The sequence below is a fragment of the Podarcis bocagei genome (assembly GCF_964188305.1).
Source record: "Podarcis bocagei genome assembly, chromosome: 7".
In the NCBI taxonomy this organism is placed as follows: Eukaryota; Metazoa; Chordata; class Lepidosauria; order Squamata; family Lacertidae; genus Podarcis; species Podarcis bocagei.
The window spans coordinates 24,214,846-24,231,982 of record NC_138132.1 but is presented as its reverse complement, the minus strand read 5'-3'; the positions used below and the strand labels follow the sequence as shown (position 1 = coordinate 24,231,982).

At 45.0% G+C, this 17,137-nt stretch overlaps 1 protein-coding gene across 7 annotated transcripts in view; it reads left to right on the top strand.

Moving 5' to 3' along the window:
• PTPRU (protein tyrosine phosphatase receptor type U) overlaps nucleotides 1-17,137 on the top strand; it is a 378,319-nt gene that overhangs the window by 304,731 nt on the left and 56,451 nt on the right. For 4 of the 7 annotated variants that reach the window (XM_081201863.1, XM_081201862.1, XM_081201866.1 and 1 more), the window contains 7 exons: nucleotides 150-340; nucleotides 3,871-3,943; nucleotides 8,206-8,282; nucleotides 10,274-10,291; nucleotides 12,575-12,611; nucleotides 13,712-13,809; nucleotides 13,933-14,049. In XM_081201863.1, coding sequence (XP_081057989.1) covers nucleotides 150-340; nucleotides 3,871-3,943; nucleotides 8,206-8,282; nucleotides 10,274-10,291; nucleotides 12,575-12,611; nucleotides 13,712-13,809; nucleotides 13,933-14,049 — 611 coding nt within the window. The remainder of the gene's footprint in view (nucleotides 1-149; nucleotides 341-3,870; nucleotides 3,944-8,205; nucleotides 8,283-10,273; nucleotides 10,292-12,574; nucleotides 12,612-13,711; nucleotides 13,810-13,932; nucleotides 14,050-17,137) is intronic. The other 3 variants (XM_081201868.1, XM_081201867.1, XM_081201864.1) reach the window with 1 other exon arrangement.

Sequence of the window (17,137 nt, the reverse complement as noted above, 5' to 3'; positions counted from 1 at the left end):
GCCATGCTGGCTAGAGCTGATGGGAGTTGTCATTCAGCACTGACTGTACCCAGACCTGCATAGCTTTATAGAGGGACTTGTGTTGGTTCCTGTTGTTCTCTGGATTCCCTTTCCCGCCTCTCTGTCACACCTTGTGTTATCATTCCCAGGTGACCAGCGCAGCAGTGTTGTCAATGAGTCCAGCAGCTTGTTAGGGGGTTCCCCTCGACGGCAGTGTGGGCGCAAAGGCTCCCCCTATCACACCGGGCAGCTCCATCCTGCCGTCCGAGTGGCTGATCTTCTCCAGCACATCAACCAGATGAAGACTGCAGAAGGCTATGGCTTCAAACAAGAGTATGAGGTGAGAATTTGGCCCCAGGCTCTACCAAATTCATAATCCCTGATAATGATATGTGAAGCCCACTGAACTTGAAAGTGAGAGAAACATCCCTATTTTGAACCCTGGCCCTCCAGAATTCTGCACATGGGTAGAATAACCCACTCCTCTCTGATCCAGATATTTGCCTCACAGAGGGCAGTGAGGAGGTTGGGGACTAGCACACTGGTCCCCACTCTCCCTTATGCCGTTCTAATAAGGTGGGGAGTCATGGGCGGGGAGATTAGAACACCCAAACTGAGCTCTAGATCTCTGGAATTCCTGTGTTGCTATGGCACGGTAACCAAGATGCTGGCTTAGCCTGGGGAATTCAAGGGGAGTTTCTTTCTCCCGGCTCCTTTCTTCTTTTTCTTTTCTGAAAGGACACTGTGTCCCTAAACCACAACATCACCTCTTATGCCATATCAAAATGGAACATGTGCAGCCCCTCTGCTTTGCGACACTGTCAGAACAATATGGTTTATGTTTCCCGTGGGACATGCCTATTGAAGGTCCCTCCATTCTCTCTGCCAAAAAATATTACTGTCTCGTGTTCAATTGTTTCGGATGTCTGAGACACTCACTCCTCTCCAATATTATGAATTTGACAAACCTGAGCTAGTCACAATAATTAGGGCACCTTGAAAAGCTGTTGTATATGTTCCAAACCAGTCATTTGAAAGGCACTTGGATATTAGGAACAAGCAAGGCAACATATCATTTTCTTCCACTTTCTCTTTTTTGCTCATAGCAGCGGGGCTGCCGTTATTTCACGTGCGCACAAGAGGCTTGCAAGTTTTTTGTGTGTGTGTGTGTGTGTGTGTGTGTGTGTGTGCGCGCACACACACACACACACACACAGTAGCTCTGTGTAATAACAGGAAATAAAGAAGCATGGGAAACAGAAGTTTCCATAATCTGGGGGGCGGGGGACGGGAGGGAATGAGTCATTTCTGCAGGGAGGGAGAATACAGATGTAGTGGAATGAATCCACTTTAAAAATGCCCCCTTGGGGAATCCCTTTAATGAAAATAGACATTGATGAAAATATATTTCCACCCTACCAGTGATATATCTATATCTCTGTGTCTGTCTATCTATCTATCTCGATCTCTATCTCTATCTCTATATATGTTTGTGTGTGTGTGTGTGTGTGTGTGTGTGTGTGTGTATATATATATATGTAGGTTTTGGTGTCTTCGGGTGTCTTCCCGTGTAAGAGTTGGGGTGTCTAGGCGACGTTTCGACGAGGTCTCACTCGTCATCTTCAGGCTGGTGCTTTCGGCTTCTTGTTACTAGAACAGAGCAGGATCTCAGTGTTTGAGTTCCTATAAATACTGTTGAGGGGGTGTGGTGTATAGCCTCCAACGTTCTGGGCAGAGAGGAGGCTATACACCACACCCCCTCAACAGTATTTATAGGAACTCAAACACTGAGATCCTGCTCTGTTCTAGTAACAAGAAGCCGAAAGCACCAGCCTGAAGATGACGAGTGAGACCTCGTCGAAACGTCGCCTAGACACCCCAACTCTTACACGGGAAGACACCCGAAGACACCAAAACCTACATTCCTGTACCCGTGAAAATCTACGAAAGCATATATATATATATATATATGTGTGTGTGTGTGTGTGTGTGTGTGTGTGTGTGTGTGTGTATTGCCCCTTCAAAATATTTATTCCAGGGTGGTTTACAATGTAATTTAAAGCAAAACAACAATAAACTATACACTAAGCCAATTAAAAGTAATAAACGCCGCATAATCAGCGCAGTGCAGACATTAAACTCGCAATTAAGACAGCAAAGTAAAAACTTCAGTTCGAGGGTTTGTAAATGTAGCATCCTCTCGACACAATGGCTGCTGCTGCTACCTGAGGGATGCAGTTTGGAAGCTAGCAGTTCTGGTCCTGAAATGTGCGGTCCATAGGGTCTTGGCTTTTGAAAATGTAGATCTTCCTGAGGATCAGACCCAAATACCTATCTAGTCCAGCTTTATGCTTCCACAATGGCCAATCAGATGCCTCTTCTAAGATGGTACTTGCCATCTGTAGTTTTCCTAGCACCTGTATTAAAAAAAAGAATATCTCTCTCTCTCTCTCTCTCTCTCTCTCTCTCTCTCTCTCTCTCTCTCTCTGTGTGTGTGTGTGTGTGTGTCTTCATCTCAAACCCTTGGTGAGTTAGGCTCTGGCAGATTGAGCAGACAAGACCAAGAGTGGGCCCAATGGTCAAGAGGGTGGTTTCTGAGGATGTGACTCACCCTTGATCCTAAGATCTGTGGGTGACTCCCCTGTAGATTCTCCTGTTCTGCCACCATCCTGGAGCATGCAACTATTGAACCAGTTATGGGCCCTTTAAGGATTGCATACAGCTTTCCCAAATGGGCAGAGGCACTGCAAGAGGAAAGCCTTGCTAGCCTCCTGAATCAGCCCAAAGGCACATCTATCCATTGTCATGTTCTCACAGTGGCCATTCATAGAATCATAGCACTGTAGAGTTGGATGGGCCCTGGTGGTCATCTAGTCCAACCCCCTGCAATCAGGAATATGCAGTTGTCCCATATGGGGATCGGACCTGCAACGTTGGCATTATCAGTGCCATACTCTAACCAACTGAGATCAGATGCCCAGAGGCATTTTTCCCCCTGCTGAGGGCCGCATTTCTTCAAAGGTAATCTGTTGGGGTCCACATTCTAACTGTGGTTGGGGCCAAAGCCAAGAGTGGATGGGACGACTTCTTTCTCCGCCTCTCTCCACCCCTTTATTTCTCTCGACCTCCCTACCCCAACATGCAGGTAACTGGAGTTGGGATAGAGATCCCTCTTGCCATTTATGCAGAAATTAATTTTAGGGCCACATGCATTGCAAGGGGTTGGGTTAGATGACCCTCAGGTCCCCTCCCAAATCTTATAATTCTGTGAAATTAGACTGAGTGCTGCCACACATTACTCACCTCTGCTTCAGATGCTGTACAGTGGTACCTCAGATTACATACGCTTCAGGTTACAGACTCCGCTAACCCAGAAATAGTGCTTCAGGTTAAGAACTTTGCATCAGGATGAGAACAGAAATCATGGTGCGGTGGCAGCAGGAGGCCCCATTAGCTAAAGTGGTGCTTCAGGTTAAGAACAGTTTCAGGTTAAGTACGGACCTCCGGAACGAATTAAGTACTTAACCAGAGGTACCACTGTACTTGACTGCTCTGTGGTTGGCCACAATATGGATTCAGCTTTCTTGACCCTCTGTGTGCATGTTTGTTTGTTTTTATAAAAAAATGTGGGTCATCTAATATTTTAATGCAGATCATCTTAATATCCCCAAAAGATATGTGCCCCTCCTTCTGCCCTGGTCATTCATTGGGGAAGCCACTGTGAGCAGCTCACCTAGGCAGTGAGTCTTGATGCTGTATGGTAGAGCCCACCCCTAGGGGAGCTTCCGGTATCTGTGCTGTCAAAGGAAATTATGTGTGCTTGTTCCCCAAGTATTCTTTATGCAGATAATAGACTTCTGTTCCTCCTAGAGTTTCTTTGAAGGCTGGGATGCTTCAAAGAAGAAAGACAAGACCAAAGGGAGACAGGATCACATGCCAACCTGTGAGTGTCAGAGACAAAAGTTCTTTTTTTAAAAAAAAAAAAAATCACAAAGAAGGGAAAAATCAATCTCTTTCTTTCATTTCGGATGTTTGAACGCCCCAAAACTCTCCAGCGTCTGGAAAGTATGCATTTGGGTTGTGGTTTGCAGGCATCCGAGGACTGTCAAATGCACAACAGCGGTTGCATTTTTCTCCAATCTGGGTTCAGTTTTGCAAATGTAACCACTTCATTATAGCCTGCAGACTTCAGATCTTTGCACCTCGGGAGGATTCCATTTAGTTTGAGACGTGTCATTCCTTTGCCTGGAATTAAATATGTCACGCAAGTTGCTAGGGGAGGCTTTGTGGGCTGGAAAGTCGGTTGCAGCCGGATAAAATTCTGCCTGGCAGGAAGAGAGGGCTGGGAGCGTGACGTGACCTCAAAACTCTGAAGGGAATAAGTGCAGGTGCTTGGGTAGCATTTATTTATTGAGAGCAGTGTTGCATAGCAGTTAGAGTGGCAAACTAGGACCCATGAGTCTAGGATTCAGGTTCACATTCAGCCAGGAACCTTTGGCTAGTTAGTCTCTCTCAGTGCAACCTAACCTCAGACAGGGCTGTTGTGCAGGGGGAAGTAACCGTAGAGATGAAGTTTCAGTTAGTGTGAAATAATATGGTAGCATGGGCCACCCATTTGATTCTGTACCAAATACAGGCTGTGAGGAACAAAGGAGGCTGCTTCATACTGAGCCATTGGTCCATGTAGCCAGGGGGTTCCAAAGTGTATGTGCTGTCATGCTAAAAGATCTACCGTATTTCCTACAAAGGCCGAGCAGGGATTTTGTGGCACCCGTGACACTTGCCAGTTCTGCAGATCAAAGCAGTCAACTAGGCATATATAGGGTTAGGTGATCTCACAGGTAAACTGGTGCCAGGGTTTATATTCTAACAGTTACACCTGGTGTGCTCTGTGGTGTGATGAAGGGTCAGCATTGGCAAAATGTTCCTAGTGTAGTGTTGTTTAGGATGTGCTCAAACTGCCCATTGTTGTTTGCTGCCACCACTGAGTGAGTCAGCTGGGCCCATCAATGGAGAAGAGGCTACATCAAAGGGCTCTTCCCCCCCTTAAACCTCACACCTGAGTGTGATAGCATTCCACTGCAACATTTCAAATACTTGTCAACTGTTCAAGAAGTCCGAAACATGGTTGCATGGTGTGTCTGTCTGTCCGTCGGAGAATGTAGAGTTTGGTGGTCGGGAGAGTTTTGGAAAGAGTTGAATGAGTAACCGGGGACATCCCCCTCCATAGAACAGAGGGGGAAAGCTGCAATTCACTTGGAATCTGTGCTGTAAAATAACTCCACTAAAGACTGGTTTGCCTCTGCAACACCATCCTAGCCAACTATTTTTACCGCTTCTAATTATAGCCTCCCGTTCTCTGCATTTTGCAAATTGAAATTTCATGTGAACATGATGACAAAAACGAGAGCTAATTGTTCAAAACAGTTTGGTGGGAGCCAAACTCAGATTCCACCCCATTCCCCAACCAAACGTCACAATCAGGTGTCAGGCAGGGCCAGCCCACCCATGAGGCAAGGTGAGGTGACTGCCTCAGGCGGCAGAATCCACAGGGGCAGCAGACCTGATGTAGAACTTTATTATCCCATGGTTCCTGATGCAGATCTTCACTGACCCCTTCTTCCTTGGCAGAGAGGGAGGGTGCCATTTTGCAGTCTGCCTCGGGTGCCCAAATGTATTGGGCTGGACCTGATCACTGGGAAGGTTCTGCATAAGAAGCTCTGGGAAGTAAGCTGCCCATTGACTGCACTCTGCACTGAGGCAGTTCCATCTTTCTGCCCTGCATGGAGCAAAGCTGTCTGTCTCATCCTAATGTTGCCCTTTCCTCAACTCTTCTACCATCATGGTGCCAGTTGGTATGCAGCAGATGTCTTCTTTGGGTGGTGACATGTGTTCTGGGTCACTGGTCTTCTGCTGGTGGGTCATGACCCAAAACTACATCATGGCCTGATCTAAGGTGAATCACAACAGCAGCGCTACCATCATACGAATAGAAGGTAAAAGTTAATAAGTGGGTCCCCAGAATGCATATGTGGGTTAAAGGTGAGTCTCAGGTCTGAGACTAGTACTCTAGGTAACATCTGATCCACTATATCTCAGGTAACCATGATTTTACAGTCAAATGCATTAATTTTGCAGAGTTTGTTAATGTAGAGATGAGAGATTTATTCAGTATCAGTGTAGCTGGCTGGAGGTGTAAGAATTGAGGCTGCCAGTTGATCAGTGAATTGATTAACAAATGAATGCATAAATTCAATCAGAATAAATGGTGATATGAATATAGAACAGCCATTTTGAAGGGGGAAATGCATTCTTTGTTTTTTTTTAAAAAAACATTTTTATTTGATTTTACAAATATAAGGCATTCTTCATTTTTAGACGAAGTATTCATGCGTCTTGAGTAGATGCATTTCCTCTATTCCCAATGTTCAGACTGTGAGTGCTGCTCTTTGTAGTGTCAAAATGGCACCTCCCACCCCTAAAGTATCACCGGGCTTGGGGAAACACTGAAGGTTTGCAAAAGTCTGGAAATCTGGTGGTGAAACCAAAGAGGGGCCTCAAAAGCAGCACAAAGAGTTCTAATGGGTTCAGTGTGTAAGGAATGCTTGAGGAAGAGGATGAAAAAGTATAGTGAAGGGGGCTGGCAATGGAATAGCATGGCTGGATTTCTGAACAGGAGCACCATGCATTGCAACCTCCAGCAGAAGTTGGTGGCAGGGCCATCTTACCCATAGGTGCTAGGGGTGTGGGGCACCTGGGCGCCGGGCTTTCAGGGGTGGCAGGCTGAGAGTTCAGGACCCGAGAGTTGAATCCGGGGAAGAGCCTGCCCATTGGTTGGAGCGCCACCAGTGGGTTCTTCCGCTGCGGGCGTGAGTTCGGGGGCAACCAAGCCAGTGAGACACTGAGGCGGCCGGCCGGCTCCGCCCTCCTGTGCTCATGGGACTGGGCAACCTGGGGGGGGGGTCCCGCCGGGTGGATCTTTGCATCCCAGTGCCGCATATGCTTAAGACAGCCCTGGTTGGTGGCATGAGGTGGGTGGGGTGGCATTGCTCACCTGGCTTGCCAACACAAAACATCCATTCGAGTTGCCGAGAGGGAGAGGAGCAAGGGGGCAAGGAGCTTGGCATGGTGCAAGCTCAGCAGTGAGCCAATCCAGCCAATCCTGCCACTGTGCCTACACTGCACTCCCTGCTGCCTCTTCTTCTCAGTAACGAGCAGCGACTCTGGGCATTGGAAAGCAGGTGAGCATCACCACCTCACCTGCAGCACCCCACTGACTGCTACTGCAATATCTTCTTTTAGATCCCACTTTTTTATGTCAGAAGAAGCATTCTCTCCTTTGCGAGAGATAGGAGAAAGGAAATGCTGCTTCGAAAGGGCATCTGCTGCCCCCAAATTTGCAAGTACATCCCTCAAAATAATAATGCAGGTTTTTGTGTGTGTGTTTTTTAAAATAGAAAAAAACTGCTGCCTAATTAATTGGAGAAGGCTTTTAAAAAGCTCAGTAGATTTTTCATTGCTTGATCAATTGTTTAAGCATTGCAGCCCTGGTATGCCTGTTCTTTAAATCTACCTTAAAGCAGAGCCTTGATCTCAGCTACATTGTGGCAAACCTTGAGGAACTTCTCAGGTACCTATTGTGGCTTTTGCATGGAGACTGGAGAATTCAGTCAGTAAAGCCTTTGACATTGTTCTGTGTGGCTAGGGAGCCAAAAGGCCTTGGATTTAAAAAGAAAAGAGCAAAAGAATGTGAAGCTTGAGGATTCTGGCCAAACCCCACAGGCAGGCTGAGATGTGGAGTAGCGCAATAATGGCTACAGGTTAGAAGAGAAGGACATGTTTTCTGGAGTTCTGTGCCTGACGACCAGAGCTCAATTAGCACCAAGGCAAATTGCAATTGTGGGTCACTGTAGGAAGAATCATGTGATTGTTCAAGACTGCAGGAACTCAGTTGTAATGTACATCAGGCAGGAACTCTCTGTGCTGTACACCCGGGTTTCAGAGTCCTAGTAGAATGATGCTAGGGCTTGTAGCCTGAGTTTGAGTTGCACTGTTGGAGTCTGATGTAGCCACTGTCCAGTAAGTGACTGGAAATTTAAAAGGAAAAGCACCTTGAACTTATGAAATGGGGAGTCAAAAGATTAAGGCCACCCAGTGGCTATTCTGCCTGTCCTGGACTGAGAGTCCTATCTGATTTTTTTCCAGATGATCGGCATCGAGTTAAGCTCCATCCACTTCTTGGGGACCCCAACTCAGACTATATCAACGCCAACTACATTGATGTAAGTGCATCAGCACCCCTGACCTGTTTCCATCGCCTTACCAACAACCTTCTCTTCAGCAAAATCTCAGAGTCTTGAGTTTTTTGTCTCATAGGAACCTTCTTGGCTGTGTGATCTAGAATTCTCTTTGTCTTCCATGTTTTCCCTGTGTCTCTCTCACACATGCACCCTTAGGTGCTCCACACTTCACGCAGCCTGATATTACATCTGCCCCTGCTGTCTTTAAGAATGCTCTTTGGTTCCTGAGGGAAATGCTACCTTTCCCTTTCCCTTTTGCTCCAAGAATGGAACATGACGGTACAGCAGTAGATCAGGATAGGGTTAGATATATGTGAAGGACCATATGCACTCTCCTTCAAGAATGGGGAGCCTGTATCTCTCCAGATGTTGTTGCACTACAGCTCCCATCAGCCTCAGTGACTATGGCCAATGGTCAGGGATGATGGGAGTTGTATTCCCTCCCACCAACACATACCAAATAAGGACAAACATAAATTTCCCATCCTTTAACAATCCATGTTATGTCTAGAGATGGGCATGTTTCCTAAAAATTATTCAAGTTCTTCCAGGAAAAGAAAGAAGGAGTAAATTTTCTGAGACAGTCCAAATATAGATGCCAGTGACCCAAGTGAACTGTAAGCTATAATAAACAGCACATGCTCCAATACCAGAATCGATTTTAGAAATTACCCCAATTAAACCAAAATTAAGACAAACTAGAATGCAGCACAGACCAAATTCATGGAACAATAAAGGAACAGAACAAGAGAAATCCATTTGTCCCCCCAACTGTGAATAAATGGTGTGAAGATGTACATTGAAATAAATGCAAGATTGTGTGTGATGAGTCAGTAACTGTAAAACTATAAAGTGAAGATACACACAATACGTGAAATATAATGCTGTCTGTCCACTGATAGAAGAAGCCCATCAACAGAATGAGGGAGGGAGGTAATTTTTAATGATTTCACCCTACTGCTACCTCCATACTCCCTACTAAATCTGCTCTGGAGGGTTTCCCAGCCCTCCAGTCAGGCTCCCGTGATGAGGAAGAATTGCCAGCAATGGTCTCCCTCCTCTGTTCCACTGGCACACAACCTAGATACCCCACAATACAGAGCAACTATGAGCAACTAAAACTTTTATTTAGCATGTATTACAATGGTCTGCATGGTGGCAATATGAATTTTATCAAATGCTTGCTGGAGGCTCGTGCCTGAACTGTTACAAATACAGTCTATGTCCATATTATGGCCATCCACTAACACATGATTTGAAAAACAGAATAGGGACAATATAATATTATAAGTGATCTCTAAATCCCTCCACAAGTGTAAAGCCTCTGAAACTATCTGTCCTAGAGCTGAAACTAATTTCCTTCCAAAGCGTCTCAGAAGTTTTCTTCTGCAAATTTTGACATCAAACATGCACTGAATAGTTGAAGACTTGCCAGTAGTTTATGATACCTATAGCTGACATTGAGTCACATTTGGTTTCAGTATTGGATATTTGACTTGATATTTTACTTTGGTAGTTAATATATGATGGTATTTGATAGCTGACAAGCAATGACATCTACCACATTTGACAATTGATGGCTTATCTAATTTTTGGACACCTGCCTAAATCAAAAGATGCCAGAATGTTGAAAACACTCAAATCTCAAATGCCACATTCAAAATTGAAATTTGAATTTCAGATTCAAAATTTGGCAAACCAACCAATAGAGAATTTCTGTCAAATTTCTAATATTTGTGAATCTTTATTTCAGCTCTAGACTGTTCATGGCTGTCTAGATTGTTTAAGTGAGGCAAAAGAAACCAGATCCAATCCCAGTGTCCTTTGCTGCTCCTCCTTCTCTGCTCATCTATGTTGCTGTCTAATGTACTCCCTCTACTAAACAGTCTGGTCTTCCTCAGATTGTGTCTCACTAATCTGTCTGTCTCTGATCTCTTTTTCTCTTGAACCTGTGTCCGATTGGGCTTGCTAAGATTCGGATAAACCGAGAAGTAAGTATATGTCGAGTCCCTCTCCTCTATTTCATCTTTCTTCCATTTAGGAGTCCCTTAAATATTTATCCAGGGGTGGAGAATGTGGTTGGGGGCACATGTGAACCACATGTGAAGTAGTGGTTCCCTCTACTTCAGCTGTGTGGAACCTTTTCCTCTGCCCCAGATGTTGCCTAACAACAACTCCCATCATCCCTGGCCACTTGCTGGGACTGATGGGAGTTGTCATTCAGCAACATCTACAGGACCAAAGCTTCCCTCCACCTACTTTAACTCACACCGTCTTCAAATATCTGAAGGACTGTCACATGTATTATAATGGGTTGCATGGTGGCACAGATGATGTGAACTTAATCAATGCTTGCTGAGGGCTCATACTTGAACTGCAAGCATCCAGAGAATATTTGCAGGGAGGGAGCTTTTCCAAGCTGGATAACATCCCCTTCTGGTTAGATGATTGAACATGGGTGTATATTAGGTCCTTTGCAGAACTGATGACTTCAGATATAAAATGCAAAATGAGAGCGTAGGTGGCCACACAGGGAGCCTCATGTTTAGCTTTCAAGCCAACCTGCTGTGTTATTGGTTACTGGCGCTGTTACATCTTTCTCTGCTCTATGGGCCACTGCTCCCCCATTAGGAGTTACTAATGCGTGCAGTAAGTGGCTTGGATGAATGAAGGTATTCACAATCATTACTCAGGACCACATGACTTCTGCGAAGAGCAAGGCTGCAAACAGGGCTCTTGTGCTGCTCTCCATTCCTTGCTGCTTGTGGACATTAATCAAGGCTGCCTTCGTGTACTGGGAAGCAAAGTAAAATGGGAAGCTGCTGTTACCCTCAAGGTGACCCATGCTCAAGCTGAATCCCAGTCTCCTGTGTTTGGCCTTGTGTGCACTGCATGATGGTGCCTGGGGTAAGTGGGGGGGCACCAGTTATGTTCAGACAACTGGATTGAAGTGAGGAGTAGTTGGGTTCACACATGCAAGCTCCACTTCAGACCACCCCGTTTTGAGCGGGAAGGTCTGAATGAGGATCTAAGTATGTTTAGGCTAACATGCATATAATCTTCTCCGTGTGTTAGGTAACAGCTGTAGCTCAGGTAGAACGTCTGCTTTGCATGCCAAAGGTCCCAGGTTCCATACCTGGCATCTCCAGGTAGGGCTTGGAGAGAACCCTAGTTGACACCCTGGAGAGCCTCTGCCAGTCAGTGTAGATGGTACTAAACTAGATGGACTGCTGGTCTGGCTTAGAATAAGGTGGCTTCCTGTGGTCCTGAGCATGCCTTCCATTGATCAGGAACTGTGCCTTATCAGGGTTCCAGGTGGCAAGGAGAATTATCAATGTGTTCAGCTGAATGTGTTTAGAATCCCCCCTTCAGACCTTCCAGACGCCCATGGGAAGCCTGCAAACAGGGCATGAACGCAAGAGCACACTTTCCCAGCCACTGACACCCAGAGGCATATTGGCTCCTACACTGGAGATAGAACATAGCTATCACTGCTTATAGTCATTGATAGATTTACCCTTCACAAATTGGTATAATCCTCTGTTAAAGCCATCCAAGTTGGTGACCATCACTACCTGTTATGGTAGTGAGTTCCTGAGTTTAACTGTACACTGTGGGAAGAAGTGCTTTCTTTTGTCTGTCCTGAATCCTCCAAACACTCCGCTTTCTTCGATAGCCCTGGGTTCCAGTATTACAAAAGAGGGAGAAAAAGATCACTCTCTGCCCACTTTTTCCACATCACCCCCAATACCATGCCATGTATCTTGCTCTGCCTTACTAGCCTTGTTTCTAAACTTACATGCCCCAAATGGCATGACCTTTCCTTGAAGAAGAAATGCTTCCTTGTTGCCTTAGCAACAGCATCTCACTGCCCATTTGGAGTGAGGACAGTGAGAGATCTGTATTTGCCCTCAGTGGCATCATAGTACTTTAAATGTGTGCTTTGAACGTGGTCTTGGTCCAAAGCATGCAGGATCTGGGCAGGAAACTGGGATGTAGGCACTGTGGAAGGGCTTTAGTGGATATTTAGGTTGAGTGGCTTTGCTTTCAGAGGGACCCTGGCTGAGTATCCATTTGGACATCCTCTAACCAACTTTGGAAGTTTGTTGGGGCTTTGGTATGTGTGGATAGCAAAAGGGGATTGCTTAAGTCAGCTTTAAGAGCAGCAGATCTTGGGACCAATGTTGCTGGCGGCGTTCCATGCAATGCAGGAAGTATTTCCACCATTCCCTCCCTACCATAGGAACATAACACACTGTCTTATTCCTTCACAGGGCTACCACAGATCCAACCACTTCATAGCCACTCAAGGTAAATCATTCTTATCATCTTCTTCCTCTTTCACTTTCTGGTATTCTTGCCCTCCTCATTTCTGCACCACTTGGGCTTGTTTTTGAGAATAATGATGGTGATGCTGATAATAATAATAATAATAATAATAATAATAATAATAATAATAATAATAATAGTGGTAGTAGTATTTGAGCATGTAAAGTTTTTCTCCAGGGAGAAAACTGCAGGGCAGAAGACCTAAGCCTGTCTCCCACACATGCACACGCACAATGTCCCAAGCACAATCAGAATCGCTCCTTTATCCATGATTGCTATTATTAAAAAATAATAATCACAGGAGATCATTAAAAATGATGGCTCTCCCATGGCATCTTTTTTAATGGTCCTGAGCATGTGGGCAGCAGGGACCCAGAAAAAAGCAACAGTGCAAAACTGAGTGGGGGTTGACATATTCAATCCCTGGACCATCCTTGGTTTAATTATTATGATGATTAATTAAAATGATATCCTGTCTTTCCTCCCAAAGGAGCCCAGATGCTGTGTATATGTGCCCCCCCAATCCCTCCATCATTGGTGAACTCGTGGGGATTAGCAGATCCTCCTTCATCTTGAAGGTGATGGAGTGTGTGGATTCAGCCAGCCCAACACATTCATTTCTGCCAATTCAATATGTTCATTTTACTAAACAATTGAGACCCCAAATATCTGAAAGCGGACACTCTTGGTAGTCCTCAGAAGTTTGGGATGGAGGTGTCTTGGGAAGGGGCTTCCTCTGTGGCATTCCACCGTGGAATTCCCACCCCTCAAAGAGGCATCTGGGACCACCATTGTATTGTTCTCCGCATTCATTGAAGACACACCTCTTTACTTGACTTTTGACAGATGAGACTTATTTTTAAGTTCCACTACTCCCTGGTGCAGTTTTTCATGTACAGTACATTGTTCCAACTGCTTTTTAATACTGTAATATTGTAATGCTGTAACTCACCTCTGAGGTTTTTGTGGTAGAGGGTGGCCAGGAAATACCTGAAACAAATCAATAGCCACCTTATTTTTGCACATGACATCTTTTAGCAGTCTCTGTGGTTGCTTAGTTCTCTTCCATCTCAATGCTTCAGGCCCCAAACAGGAGATGATCTATGATTTCTGGCGGATGGTGTGGCAGGAGCACTGTTCTAGCATAGTGATGATAACCAAGCTGGTTGAAGTGGGAAGGGTAAGAGACTCATTCTGTTCTCCTCTCCCCACCCTGTGAGTTCCAGAGGGGGGTGCTTTATTGGCCCTGACCCCCCACCCCACCCTTAGACACACAGATGATGGTCTTATCTTGCTATTGCAGGTCAAGTGCTCCAAATACTGGCCAGATGACTCAGAGATGTATGGCGACATCAAAATTACCCAGGTGAAGTCGGAGACATTGGCGGAATATGTCGTGAGGACGTTCACTCTGGAGAGGGTAAGCTCTTCACGCTTCAAAGCTCAGCACAGTCCTGTCTGTGGAAGCATTGCTCTTAAGCCAAAAGCTGGTACATTGGCCATGATCTCCCAGCAGCAACGGGTGGCAGAGATATGTTTCACTGAGGCTTCCTTGCTGGCAAAAAGGTCTGCAGGCCAGGAAGACTGCAGGAGGGCTCCTACAGCAACCACTGAGCATTGAGAAGACCTTGCTATTCTGCCCACCCATACTGGTCCCTGGAGTAATGTGCAATGCTCATGTGCAAAGCCTATGGTTAGGGTGAGGAACCTGTGGCCCTTCAGATGCTGTGGATTCCAACTGCTAAACCCCCACCTTCAGCCTTGCCAATAGTCATGAATGATGGGAGTTGTAGCCGCATGACATCTCTGTCTAAAGCAGTCTCCCCCAACCTGTTGCTGTCTATGTGTTTGGTACTAGAACTTCCATCAGCCTCAGCCAGCATTGCCAATGATCAGTGCTGATGGTGTCCCTATACCATGCAGGGCTGCAGGTCCCCCAATTTCTGGCCTACCATATTATTTTGATGGATAGTTTAGGGCTGAGCAAAAACAGACCTTCTGAAATGCTTCATCCTATTTGCAGACCATAAAATTGGAATGGCCCATTCACTAAATATTCTGGGGTGGGAAGGGATCAGTCTGGAGGGGTTTGTTTTAAAAATCACAACCCATTTTCTTCTTATTTTGGCGATGAAAACTGAAATATAAGATATTGAAAGTTAGTGCTGGTTGATGAAGGGATCAGTGGGTTAAAAGAAGAGGGAGCAAAATCACTGCTTCCTACAAAATGTTAAACTATCTGTCTGTCTATCTATCTATCATCTATATCTATCTATCTATCTATCTATCTATCTATCTATCTATCTATCTATCTATCATCTATTTATCTATCATCTTCACAGTTGAGCTTGAAATTCCTCTACTCACAGGCAGCAAAATGGGTGGAGCAATTTGAGTGGAGATGGGAAAAAGAAATTTCCTTCCTTCCTTCCTTCCTTCCTTCCTTCCTTCCTTCCTTCCTTCCTTCCTCCCTCCCTCCCTCCCTCCCTCCCTCCCTCCCTCCCTCCCTTCCTTCCTTCCTTCCTTCCCTCTGTTGGCTTACCTCTAGATTTCTACATAGTGAAAAAGCACCATGTTTAGGCTATTAATCCATAAAAGCAAATGGTATTTCCCCCCCAAAAGCAGGGGGTGCCAACTTTAGGGGGTGTAAGCGGCTTCGGCCCCCTCAATATTTGGGGGCAGGGAGGCAAGCCCTACTCCCAAAATTGAAGGGGCTGCCATCCCCCGCTGCTGCTGTGTGAGCACTCGCACACTGGGTGGGACACATCATGTGACGACCAGCCCGCTCAATGTGGGAAGCAAGTCGGTGTCGCAAAGATAGAGCTTTCCTGATGTATTAGTTCAGATCCTAAGATTATTGTGCATTGTTGTCCTCACTGATTTGACACACAACATCAATTTCTCTAGCAATCAGTCATAGGCACACTTGTGTACACAATTTTTCTACCCACTCTGTTTTGTTTTGTTTTCTTCTTTTTAAATGCTATTTTGAAGTAGCAGGGAAAGGCATTAGGTACGCATCGTTCCCCATCATTACACATTCTTACAAAGTGCTGACCTTCTTCCCAGGTCATAGATCAAAGTGCTGATCAGCTTCCTGTGCCCCAGCCTGGTGCTTTCCAGAGATTGTTGGTCTACATCTTCCACCACCCTTGATCATTGGCCATGCTGGCTGAGACTGATGGGGCTTATAGTTCAAAGCATCTGGATGCACCAGTTTGGGAAATGCTGACATAAAGAATCCAGTTTTTTTAATGGCTCAACAGACCAGGCTTAACATGCAAGAACTTGTTCATCACCAAATGGCTTTTTCTCTCTGCCTCTCCCTTTTGCAATCTGCCATAACTCTTTGGCACAATGTTGCTATATTTGGGACACTTGTTTGCAGCTGCAGCTCTGTGATTTTCACTCCCCAAAATGAGAATCGGGGATGTGCATCTCCTTAGACACTGAGGGTAGAAAGAACCTAGAAGGATGAGTAGTTTGTTTATGGACTTTGTATCCTGCCCCTCCTTCTGCTGGAGCCTGGCACAGCAAACCACAAAAGAGGACCATTTAAAAGAAAAGAAAAGAAAAGCATCTTTAAGGCATTTCAAAACCATTTTTTCTAAATGTACAGTGTTTAGAAACAATCACATACCCTCACAGTTATTAATGTATTAGTTTCTTATGAGCCATCAAATGCCTAGGTAAACAGGAATATTTCAACATTTCTTCTGAAAGTCAATAATGAGGGAGGCAGATGCACCTCGCCGGGAAGGGAATTCCATAAACAGGGAACCACTACCAAGAAGGCACTGTCACAGGTCAACATTGTTGGCTTAAAGACTCCTTGAAAGTCCACTTTCATATTGTGCTGCATGTGTGATGTGAACAAACACAAATAGGTGGTTTCCTTTGATGGAGAAGATGGAAACATGGTGACATTATCTGGAAATGTTTTCTTTGAGGAAGAAAATTGTAACCTGGACCTGGAGATGCTGCTACTTGATGCATCATCCTTTATAGACTCTATGTTGTGTACAATTTTTACTTTAGAATGCAAGGTGTTAAAATCTGGAACTGGAGTTCAGGGAAATGGGAGCAAAGTGACTGGAATGTTTCAGGGTGGACTTACCTTTTAAATTATTTCTTTCTGTTTTGTTTTTAACTGTTTTCTGCTGCCACCACCATGGCAGCCAGCTGCCTCTGCTGGCAGTGAAAAGAGTGTCTTGCAGGTAGCTAGGTTAGTTAGTTTTTTGAGATCTAAAGCCACAGAGCCACAAAGAATCTTAGGGAGTTCATGATTCACCTCATCTTGTTATGCTGTGATCTAAATTCAGGATTTTCTTATTCATAAGAATATTTATAAGGTGGCAACTAATAAAAAAAAATACCAAGGTAGTGCACAATGAAGTCAGGAAAACACATTAGAGCTATAAAATCATAACATTATAAAACCACAAAGAACAGAACAAACGGCCAACACTGAATCAAATAAATTCTCTAAAAACACTTGGCAAAGCAAG